Below are 13,229 nucleotides of genomic sequence, written 5' to 3'. Positions count from 1 at the left end.
AAAAGTACGTCACTCTTGAGAGAATTTTTCAGGCGTGAGTGATCAAGTATGTGGAATAATATTATGTCTAAAAAAATGCCAAAAGTGTGGTAGTGGCCACAAATCCACTACACGCTTGTTCTAATTCCTTAAAATCCCTGCAGGCAGAGGTGTTGGCTTATTTCCATACCTGTGAGAGTGAATGGAATAGTGTCAGGTGTTCCTCTTATGAACGCCTTTGAGTTCCCCGGGCGTTGGCGAGCTTTGTGCAGCCTGCAGAGAAGGAGCTGGTGGGTCAGGACGCAGGGTGTCAAGCGGGTATCTTGGCGGAGCCCGCCTACTTCCAGCCATTTGACTCTTGTTCTCTCCCCTCTCCCTGCCTTTAAGTCGAGCCTGGGAGGAAAAGTCAGGTTGATGGTCACGGGAGCCGCGCCTGTGTCTGCCACCGTGCTGACGTTCCTGAGGGCAGCGCTCGGCTGTCAGGTGAGTGGGTTCCATTGAGTTCATCGTCTCAGACTTTGTCAGGCCCAAGAATCTTCTTTCCAAAAGTCATTCTTGAGGCTGCCCGGTGGCGCAGCGGTTAAGTGCATGCGCTCCGCTGCGGCGGCCCGGGGTTCGCAGGTTCGGATCCCGGGCGGGGACCGATGCACCACTTGTCAAGCCACACTGTGGTGGCGTCCCATATAAAGTAGAGGAAGATGGGCATGGATTTTAGCCCAGGGCCAATCTTCCTCAGCAAAAAAGAGGAGGATTGGCATCAGATGTTAGCTCAGGGCTGATCTTCCTCACAAGAAAAAAAAAAAAAGTCATTCTTACTCTCCTTGTGTATTTTATTTTTGTTTGGAAGATCATATTACTCATAGTTGTTTGGAGAAAGAAGTATATAGATATCTTTGACCCTAGGCAGGAGAATATGTGTTGGTGTCCAGCATTATGTAGTTTAATCTAGGGTAAGGCACAAAACAGGCTGTAGAGTCAGGCATGAGGGTACGGGAATGGGTCGTAAGTGATAAGCAAACCTGTTTCAGAGGGGGCAGGGGAGGCAGCAGAGACTGAGTGACAAATGGGACATGTGGGGTAGAGCCAGGAGCTGACAGAGCAAGTGCATTCCTGGGCAGGTCGTGTGTGGGTGACCTGTCATGCCACATCGATGTTCTCCCTCGCCTGTCCGCAAGAAGTTAAGTAGGAAATGAACATGGATGGCTGCTCGTGTTTGGTGTGGGGGTGAAGATGTTTGGGTGCTGTAATAAAGCCTGTTGTAGTATTGAACGAATTTACCAAAGGGAAAATTTGAAAAGAGGTTTCACCATAGTCAGCCATTATTCAGGAATTAGAGCAACTTAGTTACCTGTGCACTTCCAGCAAAAGGGTAACTGCCCCCCCCTCTGATAATGTTTCATCTCTTGGTGACCCAGTTTTACGAAGGCTATGGACAGACCGAGTGCACAGCCGGGTGCTGTCTGACTGTGCCTGGAGACTGGACAGCAGGTACGATTGGTGGGACGCCTTATTGGAAGCTCATTGTTGGAATTGGGTTAATCATTGATTCGGTCATTAATCAACTTAAACAAGTGCTACGTCTCAAGTGATTAGGCCTTGGGGCAAGCAATCTTGTAAATCAGGGAGCCCTGAGGAACATGTCTCCTGGGGCAGAGTGGCGTGTAATTTTGAGGCTCTGACTGTAAAGCTGGGTGGCACTGGGGACTTACCTAGATCCTGAGGGTGACATCTGAGGATGATGCCCTTTATCAGAGCTTTCCAGTTATTGATTGGGGTCTAGTTATTTGCTGGTAAATTTTAATTAAATTTACACTGTGTGCTGTGCTAGGTGTTGAGACTACAGAAAGAAGTAAACACAAGTCCTTTTTCCCAAAAGGAAAAAAAGGAGGACAAACACCAGAATAATTATTGAGCACCTGTCGTGGATGAGGTTCTGTGTTAGGTGCTTACGATGCACATTATGTGCGTTTCATCCCAACAGCATCCCTGTGAGATAAGTCCTGTTACCTCCGAGAGGAAATGATTGATTGTTGGTTAAAAAGCATGTAAATAATGTGTAAGAATTTACATAGCATTATGCTTAGGGGCCAGGATTCCAACCTAGGTCTGACTGCAGAACCTCTGTGCTTTCCCCTATCCACACTGGTAGTGTATTCCACACTGTGATAAATAAATTCCTAGACTTATTTGGTGTATTATAAATATGAGTACTATGTGATAAAGTAGATTCTATTAGCTGGCACTATCTAGTAGCATAATTCTGCTGAGATTGGCACTAACAGCATATGAACCTTTTTCGTGATGTTTATTTAATTTTTCTTTTTTTTTTTTTGTGAGGAAGATCAGCCCTGAGCTAACATCCATGCCAATCCTCCTCTTTTTTTTTTGGTTGTTGAGGAAGACTGGCCCTGGGCTATCATCCGTGCCCATCTTCCTCCGCTTTATGTGGGACGCCTGCCACAGCATGGCCTGACAAGCGGTGCGTCGGTGCGCGCCCGGGATCCGAACCCGGGCTGCCAGCAGCAGAGCGCGAGCACTTAACTGCTACGCCACCAGGCGGGCCCTGTTTATTTAATTTTTAATCCTTGGTTCCTTACCAGCTAGAGAATTTGGAATAGTGATCTCTTTAAGCTAAAATTATTAAAACATAGGAAGAATTATTTGTGACATTCTAGAAACATATCTAATTTCTGTGATTTTTGTTTTGGGAAAAGAACCCAATCCTAATGCCCTTTGGCAAGACAGATAAGTTAGCTGTGAAAAGAAGCACCCTTCTGTCTTAATAAACCTAAGTATAAAATATGTACATTCATATTAAGGAAGTAAATGTGATATCGATCGGAACCAGTGGTGTGTGAGAGAATAATCAAGGTTTGCCAAAGTGGCATATGTTCTTTCTCCTTATAGAGAGTAGGGACGTTAAGAAGTCTGTATGAGGGAGGGGGGACAAATGATGGGCAGGGGTCATCAGATCATAGAGGCCAGGTAGAAGTTTTAGAAAGCTTGCTTCCAGGTATTTGTAGAAACCCTTAAAATCAGCAGCCAAATTATTTATACTTTGAAAAGTAATTCAGAGCCTCACACTTGAGAAAGGTCCCTAAGAGACTTTTGAATGTTTTTGTCTCTATTCTAGAATAAACTCTCTAGATTAATTTACCAGGGGGAGAGCGGCTAAAATTGCAGAAACCAGAAGTTTACACCAGCTGTTCTTATGATGAGCAGGCTTGTTTGTTATAAAAATAATTTGGCCTAAGGATTTTAGTAGTCGCCTTAGGAATGATCCTTCTTTTATTTGATACACAGGCCACGTTGGTGCCCCAATGCCTTGCTGTATTATAAAACTTGTGGATGTGGAAGAAATGAATTACCTGGCTGCCAAGGGCGAGGGTGAGGTGAGTGGCATCCATCAGTCATTCACCCTCATTGTCATTTCCTCTAATGGCTGCCGTGATGAGGGCAGTGTCATTTCTCAGCACAGTGTCATGGAAAGCCATTGAGCTTGGTGTTATTGGTGATCCTGGAGTCAAACAGGCTTCTTTTTGAAGATACATTTATGTTTTAATTCTCCAGGGGTACTGGGGAGGGGGGCCACTAACACTTGCCTTCTTCTGCCAGACGTTATCGGAACTTGGGCCCAAGAGCGTGCAAAGGCTCCAGTGGCCTGTGCTGGGGCACGGCTCCATCTGCTAATTACCCTGGATCCATATTAGTAAGCTACTGGCCAGAGGAAGGAGAGCCTAATTACTACAAAGTGATTTCATCCCCTGTGGGGCTTTCTAGCAGCTTTGAGCCAGAACTTAGAACGAGCATTAGCCCTAGAACTTGACTGCAGCTGAGGTCATTAAGAAAGGGAAGCAGGGACATTGGAGGTACCGCCAAGATCGCGGTGGGGCTGTGGTAGCTCCTTCTGGATCCTGGAATTCAGGGCTTCTAGCTAAAGATTGGGACACACACACACTTTTCTCTGGAGAAGCCCCAGTAAATGCTATTAACCAATCATCTTTCTTTTTGCCCAGTTTCGTGGAGATATAATTAACACACAGCACTGTATAAGTTTAAGGTGTACAACATAATGGTTTGACTTTATATATATTGTGAAGTGATTACCACGATGAGTTTACTTCACATCCATCATCTCTCATGGATACAAAAAAAAGGAAGAAATGGCTTTATTCCTTGTAATGAGAACTCTTAGGATCTCCTCTCTTAACAACTTTCAAATATACCATACAGCCGTGTCAACTCTAGTCATCATGCTGTACATTACATCCCTGGTACTTACTTATCTTGTAACTGGAAGTTTTTGTCTTTTGACTGCCTTCACCCAATTCCCACCCCCAATCTTTTCTTGTTCAGATATGTGTGAAAGGGCCAACTGTGTTTCAAGGCTACTTGAAGGACCCAGCAAAAACAGCAGAAGTTCTGGATAAAGATGGCTGGTTACACACAGGGGACATTGGAAAATGGTTACCAGTAAGTAGTCACCTCCCCTGTTCACAAATAGTTTTGTTCCACTGTCAGGAAGAAATATCCTACTTGCTGGACAACAGCCATGTTGCAGTGGCACCCTAACTTTTTTCTCCTTGCTGAGTGGTATGCTGTAGACGCTTCCATTGCCTGCAGGGAACAGGTTTATACTCGTAGCATGCTTGTGTGGGATTTTCATTTGAACTGTGGCAAATATGTTTTGGTTTGATGCTTGACATCAATTCTGGTTGCCGCTTCCCATTTGAAATCCAGAGAGACTATGGCTTTTTACATCTCAATGTCGTGCCTTGATGTCAAGGCCTTGGTTAAACGAGGTATGGGGGACATCGCAGTAGACTGCCAGGAATGTATGATGGGCAAGAATTTGTGAATACACATATTTCTTTGGTTTGTCATCTCATTAAAAATAGGATAAGCATTTCACAGATTAGGCCAACTCCTTTGAATTTAGTCTCAGAACTGTTTACTGTAGAGAAAGACCAGAGTCCGTCCTAGGAGTGGGAGGCTTGTAAAAGAAGCTCCACCCATAGGCTTGACCAATTTTGCTTGCTGTGCTGACAACCCTTGCTTTTTCTAAGTTATTACTGTGTTTAACTGCAAGCATTAAAACGGCTAATGTAATTTTTATTATTGTATATTGTTCGATTCTTACAGATTTAAGGTGCTTAATACTCTGAAATTTTTATTGATTTGAAAAATGCCCCCCCAAATTAATTTCAATTTCAGAGTACCCAAGCTATTTAGAAATAAATTAAGTTGCTCTTTCCAGGTTCAAGAGGGATTAAGTGTCAGTTCTAATTCTGGCTCTGGCTCTAACGAACGCATCTCATAATCTCTCTGGACCACCTTCTGCTCCTTTTGAAAATGGAGGAGAACTGATGTGGCGTGAGAGAACCCTAGAACTTTCCAACTGATGACTTTTGGAAGCATGAGAGTGACCCTGGGGTGGGGATGTGTTGAAAGTCGGACTGAGGGGAGTGGTTACCAGAGGTGGGCACTCTGACATTTGGCTCCTCTGCTCCAGAGAGTCTAGTATCCCCACAGTTATTATGTGGGGCGATCGACTGACCCTACCCTCCCACCCCAGCCCTGAAACAATGATAAAGGGAACTGAACTTCTGCCTTTGTGTAGTAAACATTTACTGAGCCCTCACTCTGCAGAGCACTGGGGGAGGATGAGTCTGTGTCTCTGCTCTCAAGGAACTTGACTAAGTAGGATAGGCAGATATGTATGTTCCTAAATCAGCTATGAGACTAACGAAGCTTGCAAACGAAGGTAGCAAACGAGCTTGCAAACGAGCACTGCTCATTGGCTGACAAGGGTGAAGTGGAGTGACCGTGGGCTCCGGAGTCCCTTCTCTATCTCTCTACCTGGCTCACTGGCCTTGAGCAAGTTACTTAATCTCTCTCAGCCTTAGTTTCCCTCCCTGTAAAATGGGTTAATAACTGAGCCCTGCAGAATGTTGTTAGGATAAAAGGATAGTGCATATCAAATGCCCTGTCCTGCTGCGTGGTTGATACTGGGTGGAAACCAGCCATGGACCCACTCACAGCCCCCTCCCCTCTGATAAACAGAATGGTACCTTGAAGGTTATCGACAGGAAAAAGCACATATTTAAACTGGCCCAAGGAGAATACATAGCACCTGAAAAGATTGAGAACATCTACATACGGAGTGAACCTGTCGCTCAGGTGTTTGTCCACGGCGAAAGCTTGCAGGTATGTGCTTTGTAAGTGGTGAGCTCTGTTGCACAGGCAGGGCAGGTGCCTAGTCTGCCAGGGGCTTTAAATGGGACGGCAAATTTGCCATGAGTATGAATTGACTTTCACATCTGACATGCTGGATTATTATTGACACGTTACTGGTTTTTGCTGCTTGGCATTTCTTATCCAGAAAAATTTTTTCTGTTTAATTTCTATGTTTTTATTTTAACTAGAGTGATCTGGTATACCAAGCAAAGTTGGATAAAAATACTGGTGAGGGTAGGGTGGGAGAGTAAAAATATGCTTCTAACTTAATTATGAGGGAAAATATGGATATATGGATTATAAGGAAGTTTAGAGTTTTCAAACATATTAAACCCAACTTATTTCTGCTATGCCTCCTAAATCATTTTGAGCATAGTTGTAAGCCAACATATACTTAAAGCTGAAAACCAAGATCAATGTTGCAGTAAAACGTCTGTTTGCCGAAATGTTGGACAGATAGTGGCAAGGAAGAGAATGGGGTCTGGTTTCCTGAAGGTTAATCTTTTTTACAAGTCTTGAGATTTTAAATAATTTTAGAAGAAGATTTTCTTATCTTATGAGAGAATACACCTATTTTTCTTTGACTTATAATCTTACCATACCTTTGATATTTATTTAGTTTTATTGTTACTAAATTGTAAAGAATGAGGTGTTGGTGAGTTTTAAAAAGTGAATCTGTATACATTTTCTATTTCTCTTTTTTTGAAGCAAGTATCTGATATCTATCACCTTTTTTGTTTATTTGACCCTGTTTTATAAAAATATATATACATAGGGGCTGGCCCAGTGGCGTAGCAGTTAAGCTTGTGTGCTCCGCTTCGGCGGCCCGGGGTTTGCAGGTTCGGATCCCGAGCATGGACCTATGCACTGCTTATCAAGCCATACTGTGGCGGCATCCCACATATGAAGTAGAGGAAGATGGGCATGGATGTTAGCCCAGGGCCAATCTTCCTCAGCAAAAAGAGGAGAATTAGCAACGGATGTTAGCTCAGGGCTAATCTTACCAAAAAAAAAAAAAAAAAAGTGTGTGTGTATATATATATACACACACACAAAAGTGAGTGAAAATTAGGGCTTTTTTAGATTTTGATTCCCAGTGTTTCTTTTAAAACATTTATTGCAAAATTCCTGATGCTGTCTGTATTTTAGAGCCAGGAGTTTTTAACATGGGCCCCGTGGACTCCTGGGGCTGGTAAAATGTTCTGAAGAGTGGATCTATAACTTCCATCAGATTCTCCCAAGGGTCCACAATGCAGAACAATAACGAACCACTATTTGAGACCATCTGGAACAAGCCATGTAATAACTCACTTGTCTGTGTTAAAGGCATTTCTCATAGCAATTGTGGTGCCAGATGCTGAGACACTAGGTGCATGGGCCCAAAAAAAAGGATTTGAAGGATCCTTTGAAGAACTGTGCAGAAACAAGGTGAGGTTCTGATGTATGCTGTCTGCCTTCTGTATCTTCACTTTGCATTAGGTGTAAAGGGCAGGGACCTCCAACACAGAAAGTGTCTTATTTTTCTTACTTTATTAGGATATCAAAAAAGCTATCCTAGAAGACATGGTGAAACTTGGGAGGGATGCTGGCCTAAAACCATTTGAACAGGTAAGACTTGCATCAAAGTGCATGAATTCTGGGGCCGGCCCGGTTGCATAGTGGTTACGTTCACGTGCTCTGCTTCTGTGGCCCAGGGTTCGCAGGTTCAATCTATGGCGTAGGCGCAGACCTATGCCCCGCTCATCAAGCCGTGTGTAGTGGCGTCTCACATACAAAGTAGAGGAAGTGAGCACAGGTGTTAGCTCAGGGCTAATCCTCCTCAAGCAAAAAAAAAAAAAGAGGATTGGCAACAGATGTTAGCTCAGAGCCAGTCTTCCTCAAAACAAAACAAAACAAAAAAGTGCATGAGTGGGCATAAAAAAAGTTTTGGATTTGAATATTTTTTTATGAATAGATTATAGAAGAGGATGAGATGGCCTAAAGAAATCCTTGAGCTGGGAGCTGGCCTGGTGGTGTAGTGGTTAAGTTCGTGCGCTCCAATGCAGCGGCCCAGGTTTGCAGGTTCGGATCCCAGGCACGGACCTACACACCGCTCATCAAGCCATGCTGTGGTGGTGACCCACATACAATAGAAGAAGATTGGCATAGATGTTAGTTAGCTGAGGGCCAATCTTCCTCACCAAAAAAAGAAAAAAAAGAAATCCCTGAGGAATGAATAATGGAGTGGTTTGGCCGGGATAGGGATTTCTTTAATCAAGGATATGAATTCTCCTGTCCTGGAGGTCAGGATACAATCCTGAATTGTATCCTAAGAATAGGCCACCACCCTTGGTGGTGAGAGAAAGGATTGGATCACCCATAAGAGCCTTTATCCCTTTCAGTGCCTTAAGTGCTTTTTAGACTCAGGTTGCCTCTGTCCTCTTTCCTCCCTTAATAGCCTTGTTTATTTGCAGGTCAAAGGCATTACTCTTCACCCTGAATTATTTTCTGTGGACAACGGCCTTCTGACCCCAACAATGAAGGCTAAAAGGGTAGAGCTTCGGAATTATTTCAGGTCACAGATAGATGAACTTTATTCCACCATCAAAGTTTAGGATGAGGAAGAAAGCTCAGAAGAAACCAAAACCACACCCCTTCCCACTCTTCTCCTGATGGCCTTCACATTGGTAATCTTGAAGACGGCAAGCCTAGGGAAGGGAATGTCCGTATTTGACTTATGCATTGGGGGTTCACGTCACAGGAATCTTAGAGGAAATGGAACACTGCCTTACAGCCACCTCGTGTTGCACACCATGTTTATGGTGATACACAATTTCCAAAACGAGCCTTAAAAATTGTAAAGAGGAAACTATAAATGTGCTAAGTTATTCTCGACTTGCTCAGTTAAAAAGGGGGGTGTGAAAACTTCTGTCTCCCTGTTTTTCTAGCCAAGGGATTAGGACTTTGCTATTTCTGACATGTCTGCTGCTTGCTGAAAATTCTGCAGTTGTCTGCTGCTCTGAAGAGTACAGTGCACTGGAGGGACACTGTCCCTTAAAAAGAATTGTCCCAGCTGGAGAACGTCACAAGTGGACCAGAGATTTGTTTTCAATCCCTGCCACCTTGCCTTCCCCATCCCATATGCACTCTCACAACCCTTCTGATTAAGGGTTATGAAACCCATGACCTTCTCCACAGTCCTCTATTGTTCCTTTGGCGCAGAAGGTTCCCAGTGAAGCGAAGGACAGACCCAACTCAGAACGGTGCAGATATTGAGTCTCAGATGAATGGCCTCTCACCAGAGGGACTCCCTCCATCCCTTCCCAGGGGTTATTAAAAAGATCTGCCTTAGACTCTACAGTGAAGACAAGCATTTCAAGAAGGAAATAATTACCCAAATCAGCCATGCTCAACTGTGACGCCTAAATAACAGTCCACTTTATCTTCACTGAACCAGTCAATCTTTGTGATGGCTAACGGATTTTTAATGTGGTTTTCATATCAAAAGATCATGTTGTGATTAACTGGCTTTTTTCCCCAGAATAAACTCTCAGGCAAGGCATGTCTTTAAAAATATTAAGGGAATGGATATACTTGGATACTTATTGAAATGGACAGTAATAAACAAATACTCTTCTATCATAATGCTACCTGATTTCTGTGAAACGTATTTGACAAGCCAAAATTCTAGGGTGTAGAAATCTGGAAAACTCGTTTCCTGGGATTAACTTCCCCAGAGATTTTTTTTTTTTAAAGTTAATTTGGGAAATTAGCAGCATTTCACTTTACTGCAAGTCTTTGCCACATGTGACTGAATTAAGTTGTCATTTGTATATTTAAAGCAATTGTTTTTGGATATGTGAGAGTATATGTATTATAGAAGCACAACAGGGTTTGCACTAAAGAATTGTCGTTGTAATAACACTATTTGGTAGCCTAACTTCATATGTGTATTCTTAATTGCACAAAAAGTCAATAATTTGTCACATTGGGGTTTTGAATGTTTGCTTTAAGTGTTGGCTATTTCTATGTTTTATAAACCAAAACAATTTCCCAAAACAATGAAGGAAACCAAAATAAATCTTGCTGCATTTCAAGTGAGCGCAGCCTCTGTTTTTATGTCGGGTGTAATATCCAGGACAGCCTTCCATGTACAGAAGCAAAGAGCAGGAATGGCCCTCAGGCTCACGCCCCTCCCAATTGCCTCCTCCCTCTCAGGTCTTCCTCCTCTAACACCTTCATCCTGACACCTACAGATGCTGATCTGGGGCCTCTGTCCAGGTTCTCTGGGAATAGTCCTACTGTGTTGTGGAGAAGATCATGGTGTGGATAATATGGATATTCTTTAAAAGGCAAAAACTTTGCTGGAAAACTACATTTCAGGAGACACTGGTTGTAGTTGGTGGTTCTGAGTGGATTCAACTCTGCTGTATTTTAGTAATTCTCTTATTAGACAACTGTTCTAGAAGATGTCTCATTTATAGCAGCCAACTTTCTCTTTTTTTTTTCCTCTACCCCTACGCTACACTATCATTCCAAAGATTTTCTTTTCCATAGGTGTTAACTTCAATTTCTTATGTGGCCTGTTGTGTTTCAATGTCTTCCTCCCTCTGTCCCTTAAATCTCGTGTTGGGTGTGAGGACATTTGATTTCTTTCTCTAAAACCTGAGCCCTATGCATGTATCTCTGGTAAGTTTTCTAGGCCATTCTGCCTTTTCATTTTAGTTCTCAAGGTCCTTGTCTTATCTCGTCTTACCTTCCTCTTCTTTTCTTCTTAAAAGTAGGTATTACCTTTCTTTCCCTCCCATAGCATGGGACACTGGGCTTAGGAACTAGTAGGTGTTCATTAAATACATCTTTTTTGAACACTGACCTGAAATTTTGAACAAAGCCCTTCTTGCAATGAGGTTGATAGAAACACTAGGGGTTTTTTCCTTTTTTTTTTAATTGTGGAAAATACACATGAAATTTACCATCTTAACCTTTTTTTTTTTTTTTTTTTTGGTGAGGAAGATTCACCCTGAGCTAACATCCATTGCCAATCTTCCTGTTTTTTTAGCCCTGAGCTAACATCTGTGCCAGTCTTCCTCCATTTTGTATGTGGGATGCCTCCACAACATGGCTGATGAGTGGAGTAGGTCTACGCCCGGGATCTGAACCCACAAACCCCAAACCGCCAAAGCAGAACACGCAGAACTTTAACCACTGAGCCATGGGGCTGGCCCCCTGTCTTAACCATTTTTAAGTGAACAGTTCAATGGCATTAAGTACGTTTACTTTGTTGTGCAACCATCACCACCGTCCATCCATAGAACTCTTTTCATCTTGCAAAACTGAAACTCCACCCATTAAACACTCACTCCCATTTTCTCCTCCCCCCTGCCACTGGCAGCCACCATTCTACTTTCTGTCTCTGTGAATTTGACTCCTCTAGGGACCTCAAATCAGTGAATCATACAGTATTTGTCCTTTAGTGACTGGCTTATTTCACTTAGCATAACGCCCTCAACGTTCATCCGTGTTGTAGCATGTGTCAGAATTTCCTTCCTTTTTAAGGCTGAATAATATTTTATTGAATATATGTACCATATTTTGTTTATCCATTCATCTGTCAATGGACATTTTTGGATTGTTCCCTCCTTTTACCTCTTGAGAGTAATACCGCTATGAACATGGGTTTGTACAAATATTTGTTTCAGTCTCTGCTTTCAATTATTTTGGGAATACACACCCAGAAGTGGAATTGCTGATTTCATATGGAAATTCTGTGTTTAATTTTTTGAGGAACTGCCATACTTGTTTCTACATCGGCTCTACCATTTTACATTCCCATCAGCAATGCACAAGAGTTCCAATTTCTCCACATCCTCACTATTCCTTGTTGGTTACTGTTTTTTTGATAATAGCCGTCATAATGGATGTCAAATGGAATCTCATTGCGGTTTTGATTTGCATTTCTCTAGTGATTAGTAAGGTTGAGCATCCTTTCATGTGCTTATTGGTCATTTGTATATCTTCTTTGGAGAAATATTCAAGTCCTTTGCCCATTTTTTAAATCGTTGTTTGGTTTTTTGTTATTGAGCTATAGGAGTCCTTTACGTTTGCTGGATATTAATCCCCAAACACTTTTCAGTTCCTAACTTTCATGGTGCACGGTTTGGGTCAGTGCCTGCTCAACAGCAGTAGATATACGATGGTTCTCCGTCCCACAAATCAAAACTGCACGTCGAAAGCCCAATGGTCCCATCTCAAATCCTTCTCTCCAGCCAAAACAGAAAAGAAGTGTGGTTGACTCGGAATGAGGCAGTCCTTTCTAATGTCCAGGCCCCAGTGTGTGCTAAGCGTCTTCCAGTAACTGCCATGAGGGCAGGAGTCTCCCAGTAGAGCCTGAGCTGGGAGGCCCAAGCAGGGAAGAGCCAATCCTCAGCAGCAGCCTTGTTGTCCCCTGCGCTTGTCTTGCCCCTCCCTGCAGCTGTGACACACCCTCACTCTATATCTAAACTCTGAAAAACAGTTTGTTTTTAAGTAAATTTGTTATTTTGTAGTTAAATGTTTTTTCCCCACTCTCTATTTTTACATTATTTGGAATAACAGTAGTAACTAACTGTTGAATATTGCCACATACTAGGCACTGTTCTTAGCAATTTACATAGATGACTCAGTTTGCAACCTTTTGAGCCAAATGCTACTATTATTCCTGTTAAAAAACAAAATTCAGGGGCCGGCCCTATGGTGTAGTGGTTAAGTTCGAGTGCTCTGCTTCGGCAGCCCAGGGTTCACAGGTTCAGATCCCGGGCACAGACCTACACACCGCTTGTCAAGCCATTGCTGTGGCGGCGTCCCACATATAAAATAGAGGAAGATGGGCACAGATGTTAGCCCAGGACCAATCTTCCTCAGCAAAAAGAGGAGGATTGGCAACAGATGTTAGCTCAGGGCTAATCTTCCTCACCAAAATAAAATAAAAAAATAAAATTCAACTGAGTAAATTTTAAAGATCTAATTGGCTTTATTCAACAATTCATGAATCGAGC

General features: G+C 42.8%; 1 protein-coding gene across 3 annotated transcripts in view; it reads left to right on the top strand.

Annotated features, from left to right (window-relative positions):
* The window catches only part of ACSL1 (acyl-CoA synthetase long chain family member 1), a 68,975-nt gene extending 58,679 nt beyond the window's left edge, over positions 1–10,296 (top strand). For all 3 annotated transcript variants that reach the window (XM_087418358.1, XM_087418355.1, XM_087418357.1), the window contains exons 14-21: positions 367–462; positions 1,395–1,467; positions 3,283–3,371; positions 4,336–4,452; positions 6,043–6,186; positions 7,543–7,644; positions 7,753–7,824; positions 8,670–10,296. In XM_087418358.1, the coding sequence (XP_087274484.1) occupies positions 367–462; positions 1,395–1,467; positions 3,283–3,371; positions 4,336–4,452; positions 6,043–6,186; positions 7,543–7,644; positions 7,753–7,824; positions 8,670–8,810 (834 nt within the window). In that variant the 3' untranslated portion in view covers positions 8,811–10,296. The remainder of the gene's footprint in view (positions 1–366; positions 463–1,394; positions 1,468–3,282; positions 3,372–4,335; positions 4,453–6,042; positions 6,187–7,542; positions 7,645–7,752; positions 7,825–8,669) is intronic.
* The last annotated feature ends 2,933 nt before the right edge of the window (positions 10,297–13,229 follow it).

The sequence above is a fragment of the Ceratotherium simum genome, chromosome 28, assembly GCF_057802395.1.
Source record: "Ceratotherium simum simum isolate JZ-2026a chromosome 28, ASM5780239v1, whole genome shotgun sequence".
NCBI classification, from domain to species: Eukaryota; Metazoa; Chordata; class Mammalia; order Perissodactyla; family Rhinocerotidae; genus Ceratotherium; species Ceratotherium simum.
The sequence above is the reverse complement of the archived record's forward strand: the minus strand, read 5'-3'. Positions and strand labels throughout refer to the sequence as shown.